A 25148-nucleotide genomic window follows, 5' to 3' on the forward strand; every position below is an offset into this window, starting at 1 on the left:
TGGTAACCAAAGGAGATGAGAATGAGGACAGTCTTCAGGCTAGGATCAGAATCCTTAGGGGAAAACTAAGGAATTCCTACAGAAATATCCAACTCCTTAAGGAGCAGCCTGAGCTAAGCAGTGAGGGCTGGGAGAGTGACTTATCCCACAGCGAGCTGTTTACCTCCAAAGGAGTCCACAGGATGGACCCAGGGCTCATCTATGCTGTCAGGAAGCATCACCTCCAAGAGAAGAAGGATGTGATGATGAGGCTCTGCCACACACTCCAGAGCTCAGCCTGGGGGCTCTCCTCATAGTAGATGTCCACCGGATACCTGCTGGGTTAGCAGGAAGAAAAGCTGCTCAAAGAAGTGCTGGAGAATTTTACCTTAATGGTTCTTTTTAGGATTTGGAGGTGCTAGGGAAGGAGGGCTATTGCATATAAAGAAATAGCAACAATTATATTCTTCAGTACTTTGTTTACAAAGGATTTTGTATACATTATCTCAAGAATGTTTATGGAGTAATTAATTTTCCTGACACTATGGTAGGACTGGAGGCAAACAGTTCAAATTCTCCTTGAGGACCTCAAATTGGTAGGAAATACATGCTCAAAAAGAGATACTTTTATCAGAATCTGGCAACAGTCTTAATCTTTGACTTTAAGGTGTGTGGAGAATCCAGACAATTCTTGGATAAGAATGGAGGGAGCTAACGGCATCCTCCACATAGGGAGGAGTGATGACGACCGTCCGTGCGGGAATGTCCTCTGGAGGCTGCATGTGCCTGGTAGCTGGGCTGGCTGGCTGGCTGGAGGCTTGGTGAGTGCTGGCCAGCAGTGTCCTGGTGTGCACTGGGCAGGAGGTGTGCTGGCTGGGGGAGTCCCAGGATGCACTGTTCCTCAGGTGCTGTGATGGGCAGGCCGCAGCTGGCATGGTGTGGGCCTGGGGATTCCTGGCATGTGCTGGGCCAGGGACACTTCTTTGGCAGAGGTGCTGGGGTCCAGAGGGCCCCCAGTTTGGGCTATCCTGTTTTGCACTGCATTGGTGCTGGTATGGTGGGACTGTCAGATCTCATGTGGGTGCATTTGGGCATGAGCAGGGAGATCCTCTTGGGGGGCATCTGGAGCTGGTGTGGGCATCCATACTCTGCTCTAACCTGTCTGTGCTATCAGTGTGGGGGGCGAATATAAACAATGGTGCTTACCAGCACCTGTCATCCTGGAGAGAGTTCTAGCAGTTAACCCACCACTTGACAATGCAAGATTTAGTCAGTTGGCTTCCTTCATTTACAGTCTAGCCACCCTTTAAACTGTGGGTTTTCTATGCCCCAGGGCAGATGGATGTGCCCATGGTGTCTCAGTGGTATCCCTCACTACTGCAGGGTGCTGCATTGGTGTTCCTGCTGTCACTGTCACTCTCTCCTTGTGCAGAAGCCGTTCACTCAGCCCCATTCTTCCCCAGGAGGAATTGCTCTGTGTGTAGGTGTGGATTTGGTGTGTATGTGGGAGGAGGTGAGTTCAGGCTCTTCCTGCACCACCATCTCGGACCTCTCTCAGTACAAACTTGTCATTGTGACCCCGAACTACTGTAATTGACAACAAAGATCCCTGAAAACAAGAACTAAGTTAGGGCTCTAGGTCATTGTTTTGAGGATCATTTGGCCTGGAGTTAAGACTTTTCCCCCCAAGATCTAGGTATACTGGTCTGCAGTAATCTTCATGGCACTTTCAGGTGCTTACTATTCTTACCTGACGTTCTGATCAAGCTATCACTAGAATAAGGGCTTTGGAAGCTGTAGTGAATGGAAATTAGTTCAGGAGAGAAGTCTGTAAAAACCTACTTTTGGTTTTAAAATACCATACAGCATATGGACCTTAGGTCTTCTGACCTCTGACGAGAACTTTTGCCCACCTCCCTAGGAAGTCAATGAAGACAAAACTCCCAAGACAAGGGGCTCCCTCAGAGCCTAACCAAGTACCTGAAGAATTCTAACTGGCAGAATAACATGGAGAAATTTATCTCCAGCCAATGCAAATGCCCTGGAGCCAGGAAATGGATTAGGGAAAAGGAGACGATACTTTGGACCTGCCTATGTGCTGCTGAATGAACACTGGGGTATAAGCTAGAGGGGGAGGGAAGGGGAAAGACTCGTTATCTTTGAAACACTTGTGTCTTGGGAACGGGGGCATTTGGCAGGGATGCAACAGACCTCCAGACAAGGGGGCCGGAAAGAAATGCTTTAGGAAGCACACACCAACGCAACTTGGGGCCTTGACAGGTGCCATCTTGCTTTTTCAGTGACCAGAGTACATGATGTTCAGGAAACCATTCTGCTAGAGGCTGAGTCCACATGACACCCACCACCTTCTACCTCTAGTCGGCAGGCAGTCCTTGACCTGCTACTGATGTTCAAGGCTGACTCTTTGGGTCCTGTCACGGGTCTCCACTGCCTGTCCTACTTTACATCTCCATTTCTCTCATCAACTCCATTTTTCTCACTCTTGTCACTCCAACAGTGTCATTTTCTTCTCTTCCTTAGGGAAATTTAATTCAGGTGAATCTGTAGAGCAGCAAACACATGGGAACCTGGCTGTTGTTTGTAAACAATGTAAAAACCCTGTAAAAATAAAGGGATCAATGAAAACTAATATATTAATCATGGCCCTGAACAAAGCCAACTGAGGAGAGTGACTTGCTGTCAGAGTGAAGTATATAATCTGCTTTCATATATAATAAAGTGTATTATATGACAGGGAAAAATGGTAAGTAGGGACGGTCCAGGATATTGGTCCTTATCCCTGAATGTATATCAGAATCATCTGGGGAGCTTAAAAAAATGCATATGCCTGGATCCCATACGAGAGATTTTTGCTTAATTGGGGTGGAGGTATAGACTGGAAATCTGCACAGATGATAGTGTGCAGCCAGGGATGAAAACCGTTCGTCTAGGATCTCAGCTGATCCAGCACAGGGTGACAGCTAAGTGTGCAGTTTACAGAAAGTGCTGGAAAGCAAGTCGCTGAGTTCGCATTCCTCCGGTCAACGCCGGCGGAGCCTGGAACAGAGAGAAGACAAGTGGTGGTTGGAAGCATATCACTTGTGTCCCTACATCTGACTTCTCTCCTTATTCAAATGTGTCTGTGTGGCAATTTACATTCTTTAGGTCCTGGGATTACCAAAGCAGATAGCTCTTGATAATGTGATCAGTAATCAATGAAGAACTCGAATATTATTGCTGTATAATACTTTTATTCAACAGCTTTATGGGGAAAAACCTCACATTTTGGTATGTGTTACATCACATAAGTTTCAGACATGTCAAGAGTCCAGTGACAAATTACATTTGGAGAAAAGCTTTAAAATCCATTCCTGTATGGCACTCCTTTGTGAAATACTGAAAAGCAGCTTTGTACCTCAGCACTGAAGGTTACAAAAAGCACCATTTAAAGGATGACTCTCACATATTTAGTTCCCTTCAAAATATAGTCTTATTTCCCCTTTATGCCAGAGCTAACACTCATTCAAAATGTTTCAGTGAAATAATAACCAGCCCCCTCCAATTTACCATTGTTTAAAATCCAGACAAATCAAACATGGGGGACCCAGTGTGCAGATTAGGACTAATCAACCTCAGTGAGCTTTGGCTATTGTAAAAGCACAAACAGGAAAGGTAAGTGTGTTCCACAGATGGGAAAAGACAAGACAACGATCAATACATAATACTTATGACAGACCTGACTACAAAATGCACAGAGCGTTTAGCATTTCACATCACTCTTCCTGCAAAAGCACTGTGCTACACAAAATTAATTCAATGTTGGAACTAGTAAAAAATTTAATTTTTAACAAAACTTATTCACTTCAATGCACAATCAAGAAAAGCAAACCCAGACAAAGCCCAAATTTGAATCCTAGAGGTATTCCATTGCTAAGAATTGGATTTCATAAGGAACAGACTTAGGTTTTTTTTCTTTTCTTCCTTTTTCATATAATTTTAAAACAGATTTGGCCCTTTTACTCCAAAAGTTTGGTTCATTGCAGAAATCACAGCCCTTCCACCTCCAAATCTGACTGGCACTTAAGAAGAGACAAATGCCTAGATCCAGTTTTGAAAGACCCTAAGGCCTTCCCCTTCCCAGGTCCTCGATGCCAGGCATAAGTGGAGTCAGCAGTCCCTTGTAAAAGATGCCTAGAACTTGGCTTTAAGGATGAGTCAGAATAATGTTGGAACAAACTGTGTCTGCTCGGAAGTTCATGAGCCAAATCACCAGAGCCTAAGGATTTAGAAATCTTTTGAGAATGTATTTCACACACACACAAACACAGACTATTGCATATCATTTTTAGTTGAGGTCAAAACTTTTAAAGCCCTATTTCCCCAATTAAAAGCAGGGGATTCTTTCATCATATGTCTCTTTCACTTGTACCCAGATTAATATACACCCAGTTTGGAGATAATACTTCTTTCCAAACTTAACTTCATTTTAGCAGCATATATGGAGTACCAATACTTTTCAACATTTTATCTGATCCAGTAGGTCTATAAATAACTGGAGGGAAGTGAGGGGGCCTGGGTTTGTAGGATCCTCTCAGAAACTTCTCTTGGATTCTTCTTTCAGTATTTCTCTATCATATAAGCTTTGTTTTAAAAAGCCAACACTGCTGAGGCCAGGTATGCCCTTCAGGGTGCTGCCCGCAGTGCTCGAGTCCCATTCAACTCTAAGCTTGGAGCAAGCCAGTGACCATGACACAGAAGTTCTCCACACCGGCAAGATGACTAACATTTGTTTTAGGTTATGTTTGACTCAAGACTAGTAAAGTCTGCCTGAAAAATTAAGTTAAAGCAGAATACAGATGAATGTAGAGAACAGGAACAAGAGACAAAGGGAGAATGTGTATAGTAAGGTCTATACAATGAGATCCAAGGACACCAGGATGTTATGTCTGACTTAATTTGTTAAAAAGGAATTTTTCAGTTCTGGGTTACTTAAGCCTTTATTTTCCCAGAATCACTCCTCAGCTCAGTCACTTTTCATTCTCCTACAATGCCATGATGCAGTGCTTTAAGAATTAGCCCTAAGAGCTATTTTCTTAATTTTTAAATTTTGATTCTGAAACTCACTCAGGCAAAAAAAAAACTAAAAAAATTTTTTGCCTTTACTCATTTTCAAAATATGCCCAACTGTCTCCTGCAGAAAATAAACTCTCCCTTTAACCAGTGTAACAGTAGGGTGACAGGGCTTCTCAGGACCATGGGCTCTATCAGCCGTATGGGGGGGACAGTGCTGAGAGAGTCACCAACCAGTTGCTCTCACTCACTGCCATACCAGCTGGCAGGCTCCCAATTCATATCTGGCTGAGAGATTACTTCAGAACTTGGGAAACTGGCACCCTCTGCACATTACCAGATCAGAAAGATATGAAGGTCACCACACCTAAACCTAGTGTCACTGGAGCCAGAACCAATTCAGAGGCCTCTGGCCTGAGAGGAACTGATGGGATTTCTTTTCCTGCCTTCTACTGACATACCTGTATGGAGTAAAAATTTTAATACATGAACACAAGACAACTATATTTCAATATTGTTATTACAAGAAATATGAGGACCACAAAACCCCCAGGTAACAACCAAGATTTTGAATCCTAAGTGGCCCACTTATTTAATGGGTAGTAGAAAGAAACAAAATTCTAGTTTAACAGAAGACAATGCAGATCCTGAGAGTTGGTTATACTAGGATCTGGCCTGGATTTTTTAAATGACACATCATTCAGAAAGTGGCCAAAACCATAAAGGGTTGTCCACAAAAGCCTTTTGCTGTAGAAGGTGGCCTTGAGTCGCTAAAGCAGTATTTATTCTCAGCAGTGAACCACCAAAATACTTAGCAATTTGCATTTCCAGAAAAACAACTCCATACCCTTCTGCTTCACACCTAGGACCTGAGAGGTCTACTTACTTGAAGACAACTGTCTCATAAGCTTTGCATGAGAAAGTCGGGAGGTAGCTCAACTGACCCGTGGGTGCCCTTTCAGTGTGGCTGGGTTCATCTTAGCAGTCACGGTATCTCTCAAGCATCAGATTTGGCCTCCTTCAGTGCTGAATGCTTGACTTGCATTTATCTGTAATGGAAGAGCCACATATACTTGGAAAGAATGTTTTACTCTGAACGCCGAGTGGACTGAATAGCTACTTTTCATTCCACAAATGGAAAACACTGACCCCACTTCATCATCAAATACTTTTAAAAAAGAGGCAGAACAACAAAATGATCCTGTAAGCCCTCAGGACAGCAAAGTGACACTTTTCACAGTTGAGAACACCAAAGTACTTTCTTGCTTCTTGGCCTCACAAATGTTTGACCTGAGGGAATCTTTTAGATACATCAAATGAGCTAGAATGAATATGTATGTAGAGCAGTGTTTAGTGTAATGATGTGCACAGGGTTGGCCACATTAATGTAAGATTATAGAGGAATACACCAAAGAAACCCTTGGAAATCATTTATCAAGAGCCTGATTGTCCTCTGCTGTCTCTTTAAGACCAATAAAAACACACAAAAAAATTTAATTAAAGAAAAATGTAGGCATAAAAATCTTCCAAGGATGAAAGACAGTTTTCCCTGGTTCTACTCCCACCTTCAAAGCTATTTGCTCTGCAAAAGAAAACATGACAGCAGGGCCAGGTCCAGTGGGAAACCTATAGGAATGTGCCAATTCAGCCTAATCTGTGGTACCAAACTAAAACAAGAAAGTAGACCTTTTCAATCCTGCCCTTCTTACAATGTTGAGCCACATTTTCTTTAGTCCAAGTTAAAACAAGCAGTAACAGTGACCTGAACCTGTGCTGGGCTACAGAGACTTGCTGGCAGCCCTAGTCTCTGAGGTGGGTCAGGTCTCACAGCCTTTGAAAGGGGCATTTACCCAGTGAGTTTTGCAGTAGGAAAAGGTCAGGTGTAGGGTCTGAGGAAGGTTAATAGGGTCTGAGGAAGGTTATCAAGGCAAAAATGTGAAATGAAAAGGAAGAGGGTTCTTATGGGGCTTTGGGTATGATATAAAGAACAAAGACTGTCATATACAGAAAACCCATGCAGGAGCAGCTGCCCCTGTAAGAAGGCAGCTGTCAAGCCAGGCAGCAGTCTGCACAAGTCTATCCCTTGGAGAGCCAAGGGAGCAGGGCAAGGCCTGTCCACTCAACAAGGACCCTGAGAATTTACTTTTCCTTCATTTTGGGTAAAAACTTCCTGTAATGGTTCTTCCTGCAGCTCCTCCAAACAGGTCCTTGGTGGGCCCCCACAGGCAGAAAAAAATACATCTAGCTAGGAGGCTTCCATTAACCTTCCTCTCCTGTGTGTATATACATATGTAATTATTTTTCTTATAGTAAATTCCATGAACGCATAAAGCTCTCATCTGCAATCAAATGCAAAAGCAGAGCACCCTGCTCAGAGGCTCTGAAACACACATAGTAGCCTCAAAGCACATCAGCCTTCCAGTCTCAGGTAAGACTGGTCCAGTCCAGAAAGGCAAGGAGATGCTTCTCTTGAATCCTGGGAGGCAGGAAGGGGTCCCTTCAGATGGGCTTATACAGCAGAGTAGTGACGTACTTCTTCTTGTAGCGATGGGTTGCACTAAGAACCATCACGCTGTCCTGTAGGGAAAGAAACATGCAGCTGACTCATCAGTTCAGGTGGCAGGCAGCTCTTCCAGCCATTAGTCCCTTCATAGTTGCTCACTTTTACTAGAGATAGTGTGATTTTATAGAAAGAGATTGGTTTTTGAGTCAAAGCAACTTATGTTCCAATCCTGACTCTTATCGTTACTCTACTTGTGGCCTGAGTAATATATGTAATGTCCCTCCGTCCTTTTTCTCATTGTGACAAAGGATAACACCTACCATTAAAGTGTCTCTGATGACTACATGAGAATATCTGGCATAGCTTCTGACATGTAACAGATACTGAAGAAATATTGGTTTCCATCCTATCCTCTTCCCCACTTCAAATTCAAATATTAGGCTTAAAACTAGCATAGAAAAAAGGGAAGAAATATCTTGGCATCTATTTGTAGAAGGAAGTCTTAAATGCAATGAGAAGGGAGTGAACCTTTTGAAAAACCACTTTTAAGCCCTGAAGCAGGTCTAATTTCCATTCAATACCAGAGATGAACCTGAGAATTCTTCTCTGATCAAGAGGAGACTCAGGAATCCCCCTCTATCCTTGAATAAAGGGGACTCCAAAATCCTCCTTGCAAAGACACTCAATCCAATGGATTGATTCCAAACAGCCTAGACAAGGAGGGAACCCAGACATGGATCCAGGCTATGCTGAACCACAGTAACCAAGACCTTGACCTGGGTCGTAACCAGCATGAAGACTTATGTGGTACCATTTTCCAGGCTGCGTTATAGACCACTGGCATAGCCTATGAGGAGATAACAGGCCTGCAGACATCAACTGGCAGCCACCGAGCAGCTTCAGGAGGCAACAACGTTCAGTCAGATCCCAAAGGACCCAAAAAAATCCAGTTAAAAAACCTTCCGGTGCATCTTCCTATTTTCCCCTACACTGTATTATTCACAATGCATGCCCCTTAGATTAACATTCTGTGATCAGAGTATGCTGATCAGAGTCTAAACGTGACAGAAGCAAGGCAGGTAGAAAAAAACTCAACTCCAGGAAGAGTTCGGTAGACATGAGGAGCAGGTGACAGAAAGACCTACTTAGAAAGACCTGGCACAGTGGTCTCTAGGGAAGAACATGAAAGCAGGACAGAACTGGACCTCAATCCTCTCTCTCTGGTATTACTGGCAATTTGACCTTCTCTGAGCCTTAGTTTCTTTATCTATAAAACAGGAATTAAAAATACTTACCTCACAAAGTTATATTAAAAGTCAATTCAGTACTATATATCTTAAAAGTTTCACGTAATTTGTTAGGGACAGCTATATCAGTGGTTTCCCTAATCTGGCTAAGAAATATAAGCAGCATTAAAAAAAATTACTGCTGCCCATCCTAGATGCACTAATTCAGAATCCCTGAAGATGGAGCCTTTGAATCTGTATTTTTACAAATTTCCCCAGGTGATTCAGATGATCAGCCTAGTTGGTAACTACAGAGCTATACAAAACTTTATTCTAATAGCTAAATCATAAAGGCATGACAGGACTGAATGGGAGTCTTCAAAGCAGCAGAGAAACCAGGAAGGACTCTAGAATTGGAGGGGACAGGGCAGATCTGGTCATATTTCTTTACCTAGTGTATAGAAGAGATGCGACCACTTGGGTATAAACCCGAAAGCAGCTTGCTTCTATCTTTGAAAGGGGAAACCTTAATATCACATTCCAGCATTCTTTGAACTGGAAGCTAAACTTGCTTTTTCTTCAAAATGAAATTCAGTGCTAGGAACTCAAACTTAATTAAGTAGGCGGTACAAAGGTTATAGCTACCCCAAAAGAAACCAGGAAGCAAAAAAGTCCAGTCAATCCCAGGGCAATGCAGCTAGCCAGAACACAGATACAGAGACTAAGATTTAAAACAAATGAACTACCAAAAAACCCACCCACTAGTTAAAGAAAGTTCTCCTATAATTTGACCATTACTGCCACCTTCAGTTTCAAAGTAGCAAAGCCAGTGAACCACCAGAGAACATGTGTTACCCTTCCCCTCCCATTTTGGGGAGCTCTGGAAAGAGCCAGGTCCACCACTTACCTTAATGGACAGTGCATAGAGATGGTTCAGCATAACATGATTGGGCTCTGGGAGCAAGGCTGGGTCACACTAAGAAAAAAAAATCACTAAATGAGGTTAAATGCACAGTCTTACACCAAGCAGTTTCCACTTCCTCAGAACCCTTTGGGAGTTGAAAAGCTCTAAACTAGAATATATATTTATTCAATAATGCACTTACCCTAGTATATATCGATAATACATTCTCATTGCAGAAAATAAGGAAAATTCTCGGTACGGGGCAGAAACCATAAGCCTCAGCATCTATTTATCTTTCTTAAGCTAAAACAAAAACCTTGCCCATAACACATATAGAAGATTTGCGCTAAGAGGCAAATATGATCTTAGTGGGAATCAAATGAATGGACCAGAGATGTAAATTATATGTAACGCTCACCCATCTCCACCTTATACGTCTTTTTTATTTCCCCCAAATGATAAATACTCTGTATCCTGTGTTGTAATAGAAGCTCTAGGAATTGCTTCTAGCAATTCATAGCTCTGGGCCTGACTTATTAGGGCCAGAAGACAACTAGGAATTTTGATTAACAGTACCTGGAAAAGTCACAATTCAGCCCTGAAAAAAGGAACCTGTAGCTATTGCTATGTATATGATTTATACTCCCAACACACCTTTGTAATAATCCCAACCTTAGGATTACTAAACGTTGGGTCAAATGATCCTAGTGACCCCCAGATGCCCCAGTGATACTCTCGGGATACTACTCACAGAAATATTAGTGTCCTTGTTAAGAATAACTTGAAGAAGGTGAGGAGGCAGGATAGGTGGAGATTTGAATCTCTCCTCAGATCGAAACACATACATTTCTTGACCATAAGGCCCTGGAGGTGAGCTGGAAAGGTCTGGAAGATATTTATCCAAATATAAGGGGAAGCTGGATAACTAGTAAAAATACATGAAGAAACTGTCAATACATGTCAGCCAATATTAAATATGACAGAAGTCATGGACAATAAACTTGTGACCTGCTGGGGCAATTAAGAAATAGTCTTGAGTTATCCTGAACATAAACCATGAAATTCCTCAATATGGCAACAAGACACAGAAGATACACATAGAGGAGATGAGGGGTAAAAGACACTGGTTCAGGGGAGAGCCATTCCACTGATCAGCTGTATGACTTGGGAGAAATCCCTCTCCTGTGGTCAGTTACCTCATTTACAAAATGAAAATAATAATCCGTGCTCTATTGCACAATGTATTTATAGGAATTAAAAGAGATAACAGATGTGACAATGCCTTATAAACCGTCAAATATGAAAAGATTAGATTTCTTCTTTTTTCCATCCAAGCATCAGACAAGGTTATAAACTCTAAGACTACTGATTCTACAATGACTGCAACAATGAGAACAAAACTACTAACAATGTAGTAGTCTCTAGAGAAATGCAACTCAAAACCACAATTAGATACCACTTCACACTCATTAAGAAGGGTACAATAAAAAAAACAATAATAATGGTTGGCAAGGATATGAAGGAATTGGAACATTTTCCCACTGCTGGGGAAAATGTAAAAAGTACAACTATTTTGGAGAACAGTTTGGCAGTTCCTCCAAAAAAACTTAAAGTTACCATATGACCCAGCAGTTATACTTCTGATGTATATCCTAGAGAAATAAAAACATGTCCACACAAAAACTTGAACACAAATGTTTGTAACAGTTTTAATTAAAATAGACAAAAAGTAGAAACAATCCAGTTGTCCATCGGCTAACAAATGGATAAACAAAATGTTATAGCCATACAATGAAATTTTATTCAGCCATAAAAAGTCATGAAGTACTGATACATTATCACAACATGGATGAACCTGAAAACATGCTAAGTGAAAGAAACCAGACACAAAGACCACATATTGTATGATCCTATTTACGTGAAATGTCCAAAACAGGCAAATCCATAGAGAAACAAGGTAGATATGTGGTTGTCAAGGGCAGAGAGGATGGGAAGTGACTGCTAATAGGTACAGGGCTTCTTTTGGGGGTGATAAAAATGCTCTGGAATTAGATAGTGGTGATGGTTGCCTAATTCTATGAACCTACTAAAATTACTGACATGTACACTTTAAAAGGATGAATTTTATGGTTATGTGAATTATATCTAAAACATGGGAAAAATGTATGCAGACAAGAATAGAAGATTTACAAAAATGAAGATAACTATAATTATTTTCTTAAAGCTTTCTAATAATATTTTTTAAAGTTCCTAGTCAAATAAGCTTTTACTAACAAGTTCAATGTAATAACCAGATTTCAGTTCAATGTATGTGAGGTGCAAGGGAAGCAATAATACTGTGATATTAAACAATTATCTTAAAAGTATATAGAACTTAAGACTTTTCTAAGTATTTTCATTTTGTCACATGATCTGCAAAATACCCTTAAAAGTACAAAGGACAGTTCTTATTTCCTTTTTATCAGGAAACAAAACAAAACGAAACAGAATTGGCTGATATGCCCAAAGTCACATTCCATGGCAAGGTGGTCACAGAGTGCATATTAAAATCCATTATCTGCAAATTCTTAATAAAATGTACTCTAAACCTTACTTCAATGGATTATGAAATCAGAAGAAAAAGGGAAGAAAGAAATATCCTTCTATATAATTGATTATATGTCTACTATCCATTAATTACTTTACCAGAATCATATAATGCAATTTAGAGTCATAAGTAGCCCACCACTTAATACAATATTTTAAAACCCTTTTTAATCACTGCCCTACCAACCAGTCAAGAATGTCCAACTTTACTTGCTGAGCTTACATAATAAAAACAATATTTTTAGTTTTTGCAAATAATAATACAATGGATTATTCTTTTAGAAACTGCATAAGCCATTCTGTGCCCTGAGATTCTAATATGCTTAAAGTATTGTGTCTCCTTAGCTGAGAATCACTAAGTGTCTACGCCTCTGATTTTACTGATAAGGAAGTGGGATCCCAAAGGGTTGAAGGACTTGTCCATGATGGCAAACCTAATTAGCAGGAAAGGCAGGCTCTGAGCCCACATGGGAGAAGTGGGCTCACTGGGAACCCAGTGCACCGTTCTCTAGGTAGTCATAGCTTTTATTACAAAGAAATAAAATGATAACTGTGAGGGTGGTTATGAGCAAATCACTCTTCCGGTGCTGTAGTAAATGTAAGCAGAGATCAAGGACCTGGAAAAAAATAATATTGGGAGAAACAAAAGGATATAGGTCTTCTCCTCTATCAGGAATTTTTTTTTTTTTTTTGCTCAAAACTTAAAACTTCAGTTAACATACACACAGAAGAATTGTGGGATTATTTTTTTGACCCTTTTTCCTCAAAGACTGCCATACTTGTAGGGCCCTTTAAAATACAGAACTGCCATCTGAGCTATCAGACTGGCAGGACTAAGCTAAAGTAGCTAAACAAGGCAAACCAGACTTGACCAGCCTCTGCTGGGTAACACCACCAAAAGTCCATGAAACACTTGAAATATTACTAGAAATAGCTTTTTATTTCTACCTATAGCCAATTAGTGGCTTATAAGAGGATAAAACAGAAAAGAGTACATCACATGTCAATAAAGCAAACATTGTGTTGTGAGACTTACGTTACCATGTGTGTTTGTGTGTTTACTGACTTACAATGTAAAATAAATGTCTTACTATGAATCTATTTAAAAAGTCTGATATCAAATACACAAATCTGAGATTTTTTTGTCTCAAAGAAGGGAACTAAATGTTTATATATATGTATGATATATATATATATATATTCATATATATGTATATTTATGTGTGTGTGTATATGATTGACAAAAACAATGAAAAAAAAAACCACTTTTGGGAAGGAACATGTATTATAAGAAAAACATCAACGAAGAGTAAACACTACAAAATTACCTCGACAAGATGTCTCCGAGCTTTCCATTGAATCTAGCTTTAAAGCATCAAACACCTCAAAATCAGATTTCTTGACATGGATCAAATTGTTAATTGTGCCAAGCTGACTGGTAACCACAGGCTGAAATAGTGAATGGGAAAAAAAATTAATGAATCTCCATTTAAAACCCATCTCTTCTATCCAGCTTTCCTCTTTTAAAAATGATCATACTTGGATTATTCCCAAAAAAGATGGCGGCGTGAGAGGTGAGACAGAGACCTCCTCCTAAAGCCACAAATAATACAAAAATATAATTAATACACCTAATTACGAAAGAGCAACAGGAAAGAAGGCTGCGCCAGACTGCATGCACCTGGAGGACAGAACAGACCTCATGGACAGGGTAATGTACCAGAGCCGTGACCCGGCGGGACCTGAGCCCTTTCCCCACCCCAGCTCACTGGCGGGAGGAAGAGAAACAGAGAGGGGAAGGAGTGGAGGTCTGAGAATGCTGAACACCTAGCACTGGAGATCTTCTCTGGGAGCATGAACCTACATTGCATGGTGCTCTGGTGATTAGCGGGGTTGGAAAGCTAAGACAGGCACAATACCTGGAGAGACTGAGATTCCAGCTGCTTTTAGAAAACAGGGAGCCATATCTGGCTGATCTGGGCAGGCAGTCTGAGAGACATCCTAAAAGTAAGAGGGCTGCTAAAGGGGCAAAGGACTGCACAGAGCTTACTGCTCAGAAGAAAAGCACAGGTAAACAAAATTGTCTGGGTGCACTGTCCAGGAGGTTGAGAACTTTCACAATTTTCAGGTGCTCCATCTCCCTGGCTGGTGACACAGCTCCAAGGCCCCCCACTGTGATACGCAGCCTGCTACACCTTCCTCCCGGCCAGCCCTCACCTGGCTCGCAAACTGGCAGTCCCTGCCTGGGCATCAGGCTAGCCAGAGGGAAGCACCGCCTACAGCAGCTACAAACACAAAGCACAGAGGCTTACACCTGGGTGTTCGGCCTGCTGGTTCTGGCAGCAGAGACAAGCATAGTAGCTGGGAAGGAGGAAACAGCATTTTCTTCCCCCAGGCACCAGGACTGCTCCCCTGCAACACCTGACATTGCTCCAGAGACGGGGCAGCTCCAGAGAGTGGAATTCTGGGCACTAGAGGGCACCACATACAAATATGAAATGTCAAAGAAACCTGGCGCAAAGCTAAATCAACAACCCCAGAAAAAGAGTCAAGTCAGACTGAACTAATAAATCTTCCTGAAAGAGATTTCAAAATAAAAACCATAAATATGCTCCTGGAGGAACAGAAAAATATTGAAGAACTCAGGAATGAACTTAGGACAGAGATCCAATCATTGAGGAACAAAATGGAGGGTATTAAAAGCAGATTAAATACAGCAGAGAAAACGAAAAATAAAACAAATTAGAGAAGAGGAATACAAAGAAGCTGAGGCTCAGAGAGAAAAAAGGATCTCTAGGAATGAAAGAATATTGAGAGAAATGTGTGACCAATCCAAATGGAACAATATTCATATTAATAGGGGTGCCATAAGAAGAAGAGAGAGAAAAAGGGATAGAAAGTGTCTTTGAGGAAGTAATTGCAGAAAATTTCCCCAATCTGGGGAAGGAGATAGTCTCTCAGGACATGGAGGTGCAGAGATCTCCCAACACAAAGGACCCAAGGAGGACAACACCAAGACATGCAATAATTAAAATCGCAAAGATCAAGGATAAGGACAGACTAGTAAAAGCGGTCAGAGAGAGAAAAAAGGTCACACACAAAGGACACCTCTACCAACAGATTTCTTAGCAGAAACCTTACAGGCCAGAAGGGAGTGGCATGGTGTATTTCATGCAATGAAGCAGAAGGGCCTCGAACTAAGAACACTTTATCTGGTAAGATTATCATTTAAATTTGAAGGAGGGATTAAACAATTTCTAGATAAGCAAAAGCTGAGAGAATTTACCTCCCACAAACCATCTCTAAGGTGTATTTTGGAGGAACTGTGTTTGGATGGAAGTGTTCCTAAGGTTAAACACCTGTCACCAGAAGTAATAAAAAGGGATAGACAAAGAGTACAGAATATGATACCTAATATATAAAGAATGGAGGGGGAGGAAAAGGAGGGGAAAAAAACCTTTAGATTGTGTCACATAGCATACTAAGTGAGTTAAGTTAGACTCTTAGGTAGTAAGGAATTTATCCTTGACCCTTTTGTAACCACAAATCTAAAGTCTGCAATGGCAATAAGTACATACCTACCGATAATCATCTTGAATGTAAATGGTCTGAATGCACCAATCAAAAGACATAGAGTCACTGAATGGATAAAAAAACAAGACCCATCTATATGCTGCCTACAAGAAACTCACTTCAAACCCAAAGACATACACAGACTAAAAGTGAAGGGATGGAAAAGATACTTCATGCAACTAATAGGGAGGAAAAAAGCAGATGTTGCAGTACTTGTATCATACAAAATAGACTTAAAACAAAGAGTCACAAGAGACAAAGAAGAACATTACATAATGATAAAGGGGTCAATCCAACAGGAGGATATAACCATTACAAATATCTATGTACCCAACACAGGGGCACCTACATATGTGAAACAAATACTAACAGAATTAAAAGGGGAAACAGAATGAAATGCATTCACTCTAGGAGACTTCAACACACCACTCACTCCAAAGGACAGATCAACCAGAAAGAAAATAAGTAAGGACACAGAGGCACTGAACAACATATTAGAACAGATGGACCTAGCAGACATCTACAGAACTCTACACCCAAAAGCAGGATACACATTCTTCTCAAGTGCACATAGAACATTTTCAAGAATAGATCATATAGTAAGCCATAAAATCAGCCTCAGTAAATTCAAAAAGATTGAAATTGTACAAACCATCTTCTCAGATCACAAAGGTATGAAACTAGAAATAAATTACTCAAAGAAAATGAAAAATCCCATAAACACATGGAGGCTTAACATGCTCCTAAATAACCAATGGATCAATGACCAAATAAAAAGAGATCAAGCAATATATGGAGACAAATGACAACAATAATTCAACACCACAAAATCTGTGGGATGCAGCAAAGGCCGTGCTTAGAGGGAAGTATATTGCAATGCAGGCCTACCTCAGGAAGGAACAATCCCATATGAACAGTCTAAATTCACAATTAATGAAACTAGAAAAAGAACAATAAATGAGGCCCAAAGTCAGTACAAGGAGGGACATAATGAAGATTAGTGCATAAATAAATATAATCGAGAAGAATAAAATAGAAAGAATCAATGAAAACAGAAACTGGTCCTTCGAGAAAGTAAACAAAATAGATAATTCCCTAGCCAGACTTACAAGAAAAAAAAATTCTACACACAAAAATAGAATCAAAAATGAGAATGGAAAAACCACAACAGACACCACAGAAATACAAAGAATTTTTAGAAAATACTATGAAAAATAATATGGTAACAAACTGGATAACCTAGAAGAAATAGACAACTTTCTAGAAAAATACAACCTTCCAAGGCTGACCCAGGATGAAACAGAAAATCTGAACAGACCAATTACTAGCAACGAAATTGAACTGGTAATCAAAAAACTACCTAAGAACAAAATCCCTGGACCAGATGGCTTCACCAATTTTATCAAACATTTAGTAAAGACCTAATACCCATTCTCCTTAAAGTTTTCCAAAAAGTAGAAGAGGAGGGAATACTCTCAAACTCATTCTATGAGGCCAGCATCACCCTAATACCAAAACCAGTCAAAATCACTAGAAAAAAGAAAATTACAGACCAAACATCCCTGATGAAAATAGATGCAAAAATACTCAACAAAGTATTAGCAAACCAAATTCAAAAATACATAAAAAAGATTATCCATCATGATCAAGTAGGATTCATTCCAGGGGTGCAAGGATGGTACAATATTAGAAAATCCATCAACATCATCCATTACATCAACAAAAGGAACAACAAATAACACATGATCATCTCCATAGATGCAGAAAAAGCATTCAACAAAATTCAACATTCATTCATGATAAAAACTCTCAACAAAATGGGTATAGAGGTCAAATACCTCAACATAATAAAGGCCATATACGACAAAGCCACAGCCAACATTATACTTAACAGTGAGAAGCTGAAAAGTTTTCCTTTAAGATCGGGAACAAGACAAGGTTGCCCACTCTCCCCACTTAGTTCTGGAGGTCCTAGCCACAGCAATCAGACAACACAAAGAAATAAAAGGCATCCAGATTGGCAAGGAAGAAGTCAAACTGTCCCTGTTTGCAGATGACATGATATTGTACATAAAAAACCCTAAAGAGTCCACTCCAAAACTACCAGCTCTAATATCTGAATTAAGCAAAGTGGCGGGATACAAAATTAATACACAGAAACATGTTTATTCCTATACACTAACAATGAACTAGCAGAAAGAGAAATCAGGAAAACATTTCATTCACAATTGCATCAAAAAGAATAAAATACCTAGGAATAAACCTAACCAAGGAAGTGAAAGACCTATACTCTGAAAACTATAAGACACTCATGAGAGAAAATAAAGAAGATACCAATAAATAAATGGAAATACATCCCATGCTCGTGGATAGGAAGAATTAATATTGTCAAAATGGCCATCCTGTACAGATTCAATGCAATCCCAACAGCACTGAAATACCAATAGCATTCTTCAACAAACAAGAGAAAATAGTTTGAAAATCCATATGGAAACATGAAAGACCCTGAATAGCCAAAGCAATCTTGAGAAGGAAGAATAAAGCTGGGGCGACTACACTCCCCGACATCAAGCTCTACTACAAAGCCACAGTAATCAAGACAATTTGGTAGTGACACAAGAACAGACCCATAGACCAAAGGAATAGACTAGAAACCCCAAATATAAACCCAAGCATAATGGTCAATTAATATATGATAAACAAGGCATGGATATACAGCGGGGAAATTATAGCCCTTTCAACAACTGGTGTTGGCAAAACTGGACAGCTATATGCAAGTGCATGAAACTGGATTATTGTCTATCCCCATACACAAAAGTAAACTTGAAATGGATCAAAGACCTTTATGTAAGTCATGAAACCATAAAACTCTTAGAAGACAACAAAGGCAAATATTTCCCGAATATAAACATGAGCAACATTTTCTGAATGCATCTCCTCAAGCAAGGGAAACAAAAGCAAAAAGGAATATATGGGACTATATCAAACTAAAAAGCTTCTGTATAACAAAGGACACCATCAACAGAACAGAAAGGCATCCCACAGTATGGGAGAATATATTTGTAAATGACATATCCGACAAGGGGTTAACATCCAAAATTTATAAAGAACTCACATGCCTTAACACCCGAAAAGCAAGTAACCCAATTAAAAAATGGGTGGAGGATCTGAACAGACAGTTCTTTAAAGAAGAAATTCAGATGGCCAACAAGCACATGAAAAGATGCTCCCACATCACTAATTATCAGGGAAATGCAAATAAAAACCACAATGAGATATCACCTCACACCAGTTAGAACGGCCAGTATGGAAAAGACTAAGAACCACAAATGCTGGCGAGGATGTGGAGAAAGGGAAACCCTCCTACACTGCTGGTGGGAATGTAAGCTAGTTTTAAGCATTGTGGAAAGCAATATGGAGGTTCAAAAAACTAAAAATAGAAATACCATTTGACCAGGGAATCCCACTCCTTGGAATTTACCCAAAGAATACAACTTCTCAGATTCAAAAAGAGATATGTACCCCAATGTTTATAGCAGCACTTTTTACAATAGCGAAGAAATGGAAGCAACCTAAGTGTCTATCAGTAGATGAATGGATAAAGAACATGTGGTACATACACACAATGGAATACTATTCAGCCATAAGAAAGAAACAAATTCTACCATTTGCAACAACATGGAGGATATTATGCTCAGTGAAATAAGCCAGGCAGAGAAAGACAAATGCCAAATGATTTCCCTCATTTGTAGAGTATAACAACGAAGCAAAACGGAAGGAACAAAACAGCAACAGACTCACAGACTCCAAAAGGGACTAGCGGTCACCAAAGGGGAGGGGTGGGAGAGGGCAGATGGAGAGGGAGGGAGAAGGGGACTGAAGGGTATTATGATTGGCACACATGGTTTGGGGGCATCATGGGAAGGACAGTGTAGCACAGAGAAGGCAAATAGTAACTCTGTGGCATCTTACTATACTGTTGGGCAATGAGTGCAATGGGGTTTGGGGGGGGACACAGTAAACTGGGTGAATGTAGTAACCACATTGCTCTTTCATGTGAAACCTTCATAAGAGTGTATAACAATAATATCTTAAAGAAAAAAAAAAGATCATACTTGGCACTTCCATCGTTATTCAAGACAGAAATCCTTCAGTGAAGGAGCCCATCAATTCTGACAGCAGTGACGTTTGGCACCAAGGGGAGTAATAGCTAAGAGGAGACTGTTAAGTCAATGGTTACCCTCAGAGATCAAGGCCTTACCTCTGATGGATCATGTACCCATTGTCCATCCACAAAGAACTTGTACTGGTGTTCTCCCTCAGGGAGATCGAGAATGGCAACAAAGTCATTATGGCTACAGAAGAAAACAGAAAGTTAAATAGGCCAAATTCCTATTAGAAGACAGATTATAAATGTAAAAACCATGAGGCAATCAAAATATCACACCAATCATATCCTAAATTCCTAAATAACTGTACCTAATGGAATGAAAAATAGTTTATAAACCCATTATCCTTTGCTGTATCACCTTGAACATGTATTTGCCAGTCCCTCCCAATAGCTTTAGTTCTCAACTAATAATATCTGGAAAAGAATAATAAATACGTTAATTCCCCAAAAGGGTTCCTGTTAGTACACCTTTTTTGCTTCAGCGGAACAGCTCCCTCACAAGTATAAATAAGAAAGCAGGTATGTTCAGATCCCAGAAGTAGCCTCAAGGTACCCTTTCCATATTTTGGTGAGCATTTCAGGAAAATTACCTACATACAAACAGCCATTCTGATAAACAGTTAAATAATTCATTATTGCTCTGCAAGCAACAAATAACATTACTACCTAGAACTTCACAATGTGTTTTATCATAAAAGTCAGAGCAACTGAACTCAGCCCACTACAGAAGACTTCCCACAAGCATAGGAAGGACAGTCCAAAAAATGTGCCCACAAAGCTTCAATAAATCCCTCTGGGGCAATGATATTCTAAGTGGTAAAGCATCTATGACTCAGCATGAGGTTAAAAACAATGTCCCAGTCACTGGTCACAGAAATGCTCTATAGAGACTTCCTAGCAGGTAGAGAGTAGACCAGCCAAGTCTCTCCTCTGAGAAAGGAAACCAGGTCTCTACTCCTGGACCCTTCAGACTCAACCAAGACACTGTCTTCACCTCTTAATCAGTGGAATCTTGGTGCTCCAATTGTTGAAGGACCCAGAGATGAAGACCTCCTTGCCTCCTTCAGACCAGCGGATAACAGTGGGCCGGGCCTGCTGTGTGGGCTTTACGGAGTCGTCCAAATCCTGCTGCCATGATACAAACTCTTTGTCCCCAGGGAGCTGTAAGAAGGATTAGGTCATCCCTAAATTGTGACCCATGAATTCTTTAAAAGGTCACTCTCCTCCCTAAGGCAGGGAGTGATGGTAGGATTCTGCTAAGGATCAATAAACCCTGAAATTAGCAACTTTCAAGTTTTGAACAGACTAGAAAAATAACTCATCTAGGACCGGAATGGTGAAAAGGCTTATGCTCAAGGGCTGCCCAAATCACAGCCTAACTTTTGAGTCTGCATGTATCACTCACCCCTTTCTGAGCCTTAGGATCTCCCTTAAAAAAAAAAAAAAAAAAAGTTTACTGTTACCAGATTAACTCACAAGCGGGCAGTGATGATCTACGTTTGAGTGCCTCTTAAGAGAAAAAAATATGAAAACAAAGTATAGCTCTATAAGAAGTAAGTTAGCCATGTATTTTCCACATGCAAATATGAACTACTCTCAATTACAAGTTATAATGAAAGTTAGAGATCCTGAAATTCATAAATAATTCATTAACAGCATTTTAGCTAATAGGTTATAAAAAGACATTAGAAGTATAAAAATCAGATCAATGGTTTCTTAAATTCTAAGACATGGTTATGCAATTTTACTTGCTTACCTATGCCAGGTTTATAGTAATTATTGCAGGAGTAAGGATGAAAATTCTGGAGTCTCAAGGACCATCAGATCAAAAAACACAGGTTCCTTTAAGAAAAACAGCTCCAATATGAAATGAGGTCTGTAGGACTCTGCAAAAAACTGACTCCTTTTTTACTGTTTTGTCATTACCATCCTTTAGAACAGGAGTTGGCTAACTATGGCCAGTAAACCAGATGCTTTCATAAAGTTTTAATGGAAAAATAGCCACAGTCATTTGCTGATCCCCACTTTAGATTGGCTTAAATGACTTTAGTAAATAAACAGGACTGTACAGTATCAAGTCAAAATATCACCAACAAAAATAATGTGGATTAAAAAAAAAAGGGGGCTAGCTTATTCATTTGGGCTTAATTTTCAAAATGGCTGAGGTAGTCTACCTTCCATACTCTCTCAATATTCCTCAAAACTACACTAAAGAAACACCAGTAGCAGCACAATCTGAAGTAAACAGAGAAAGAAAATAGAAGGGACTTTTCACATTATATAAGGAAGTGGCTTAAGAGAAAACCAGTCTCCATACTCTTAAAGCACTCTTGCCTCACTGGTTGCATTAGAATGACAGAAATTTGTACTATACCTAAGAATAACCCTCAGATTCTAATTTAGATATAGGGCCTGGAAATCTATTTTTAAAAAGCTTCCCAGATAATAATACTGTGATTTTGTTTAAATAAAGAAAAACAACCTTCATTTTGAAAGACATCCTAAAATATTTACAGATAATATAATATTTAGTATGATGTCTAGAATTTGCTTCAAAATATCTGGTTGGGGAGAGGGAATTGAGGTACAGGTAATATAAATTCGGTCATAATTTGATCACTGTTTAAACTGAGTGACAGGTATATAGGAGTTCATTACACTGTTCTTTCCACTTTGGACCATGGAAAAGGTTTCAATTACTCCATAAAGTGTTTAAACAAATCTCTGGTAACTCTAACATGGATTTAGATTCACTGGACTAGTACACTGAAGAAGGCTACCATTAAAAGGAATATAGGCCCCATTGCTACTATTTCTATCAGTTACTTTTATGATTTAGTATTTTCAGTTTAGAATTTGAAAGCTACAAACTATTAATATGCCTAGCTTTGGAAGAAAGCCCTTCTGTGTATGACATGACATTTCTGTGGTAGGCATGAGTGTAGCTGACCAGCAGCAAGATTTAACTTGTTTATTCCAAGTTAAATAGTAGCAAAATCATCAGGAAAATAGGCAAAACAATTCAAACTATAGTTTGAAAATGTTTAAGCAAAACATTGAGAGAAGAGGATAGATTAAGAACTATAAAATTTTACATTTGGAAAAGAGACCTTAGGAATTATCTGAACCAATTTTATTATCTCACAAATGGCAAGACTGAGGTAAGGACAAGAAAGATTTAAAATAGGTTCTACTTCAGATAGAACAACCTGGCTTTTATTCAGGACACCAATTACTGCAGTCACGGGTTGACAAATACACTGTACTTAGGACATAGGAAATGGGTAAAATGAGGTAGATCGCCTTGAGAAAGTTTGGAGAAGTAAATTTAGATGGCTTGGGTAGACAGCCCAAATGATAAGGAAGAAGTCCTGAAGTGGGAGAAAGAAGACAGGAACAGAGAAAACACCCCAAGAAATGGTCCTTTCAAACACCCTCACTTTTCTTTCTGTAATTATGTTCTCAATTGGGATCCAAGGAAATTAACAAACAGTAGAATCCAAATTTCATGTGCTACCTACCAATGGGGAAATCTCAGTCCCTCCATTTTTTTCTTCATCCCAGGCAGACTACCTAGAGGAACTAATGTACTTAATGTATTTAATGCTGACAGCTCTGAAAGTGCTTAGAAACATTCGGATGGAAATCACATTGCTGTCAGCTTCCATCTGTCCTTTCTGTAGAGTGAACACAAGTTGCTACTTTCCTGAAATTCCTTCAGGCGAGCAAGGTCTCCAGGGCGGCCATGAGTTATCTGTTCTCAGTCAGGGTGGCATTACGAAGTGAGGGAACCCTAGAATCACTCGCTCTTCCACCTGAGAGCAGCTGAGCATTTAAGAAGCACCACCTCAGCCGCTACAAACATAACGTAAGGGCTGAAAGCTTGAGCAGTCAACCCAATTATGTTCTTATTCATCCCCAAAACTAGGAGAAAGTATTCAAATAAGCAAGTGGTTGCTATTCACAGCCATGCCAAAAGGTAAAAGTACTAGAAGGACTGAGTTCTTAGAAGGGCAAAAATGATTCTGATACACATAAGTTGTCAGGAAAAAGAAATCCATTAACTCATCTCAAACAGAAACTGACGCCTACGGTTAGCAACTCAGGCAACAACCTCTCCGCCGGAGTTTTCCAGGGCTTACAACCTATAAATTCACCAATACTCTAGAGGGCAGCCATGCCCGTTAGATGCAAGGATTGGGGGGAGGGGTGGGGGAGGGGGGTGGTCTACCGGCTTCATCCTAAAAATGTGGCCAACAGATTAGTCGAAAAACAAGTACCCCGACTCTATCCTACGTTGAGACAGCACGGCAAGAGGAATTACCACGCAACACCTCCGTCCCCGAAAAACCCATGTAATTCAAAAACCTTAACCCGAGTCAGTGTGGTAAGAAAGGGAAGTGGAGCCCTAACATCCAGCCTGCCGCGGCACCGCCAAGTTGGGGCTTGGGAAGACTCACCTTGGAGTCCGGCAGGCTGAAGACACTGGGGTCGTCGGTGCTCCCCACCATGATCTTGTGCTCCTTGACCGTAGCATGGCCGCCGGCGCCCTCGGCGCGGGCAGCCTTAGTGCCGTGGCGCTCTCCGGCCACCCGCTCGCTGGTGGTGTTTCCCATCGCTGCAGCTTTCGAGCCGCCGGCCACCTGCCGTGGGGAAAGACACCCGGCTAGGGTACGCGGGAGGCCACCCCCGGGCCCGCCCCTGCGCCTTGGGAAGCGGGCAGGGGAATCTCCGCCCGAGGGAAGCTGTGCGGGGGTGGAGGGTGTCCCCCGGCCTCCCGAGCGGCCCGAACCCCCCCCACACCTCCTGTGCCCGAAGCTCAGAAAAGCCGTTTTGGGGAACTCCCCCGCATCCCGGCGCTCCCGCCTGCCCAGGGACACCCCAAACCCCAATCACCTCCCGGGATGCTCTCCTCTCTTCCCCGGCCACTGGTGCGACGGCGGTTCTGCGGTAAGGCGCCCAATAAAGTTATTGTAATCGAAGCCCCGCCCCGGGCTAGCGATCCGGGTTTCCTCCTAAAATGGCTGCAAGGACAGTGGCGCGAGGCCCGCCCCGCGCGCGTTCCCAGCGGCGGGCGCCGGGGCGGCTTCCTGGGTTCTCTGGCCTCTCTAGCCACCGTCGTCTCAATGGTGGGTA

General features: G+C 40.8%; 1 protein-coding gene across 3 annotated transcripts; it reads right to left on the minus strand.

The window, feature by feature from the left end:
• Nucleotides 1–3210: 3210 nt before the first annotated feature.
• On the minus strand, nucleotides 3211–25053 carry PRKAB2 (protein kinase AMP-activated non-catalytic subunit beta 2). 3 transcript variants are annotated; one of them, XR_012130310.1, is made up of 9 exons: nucleotides 24909–25053; nucleotides 24473–24655; nucleotides 21007–21173; nucleotides 20103–20196; nucleotides 13597–13717; nucleotides 10434–10567; nucleotides 9686–9754; nucleotides 5936–7626; nucleotides 3211–4255 (listed from the first exon to the last, which is right to left on the minus strand). XR_012130310.1 is itself a non-coding variant. In XM_017670420.3 (8 exons), exons 2-8 carry the CDS (start codon nucleotides 24626–24628, stop codon nucleotides 7549–7551), a joined length of 819 nt encoding a protein of 272 aa, XP_017525909.1. In that variant the 5' UTR covers nucleotides 24629–24655; nucleotides 24909–25053; the 3' UTR covers nucleotides 3211–7548. The 3 variants fall into 3 exon arrangements, 2 of the variants coding, with proteins under 2 accessions (XP_017525909.1, XP_036877395.1); XM_017670420.3 differs by having other exon boundaries at nucleotides 3211–7626; XM_037021500.2 differs by lacking the exon at nucleotides 24909–25053 and adding an exon at nucleotides 24816–24904 and having other exon boundaries at nucleotides 3211–7626.
• Nucleotides 25054–25148: the final 95 nt, after the last annotated feature.

Source organism: Manis javanica, chromosome 4 (assembly GCF_040802235.1).
Source record: "Manis javanica isolate MJ-LG chromosome 4, MJ_LKY, whole genome shotgun sequence".
NCBI lineage: Eukaryota > Metazoa > Chordata > Mammalia > Pholidota > Manidae > Manis > Manis javanica.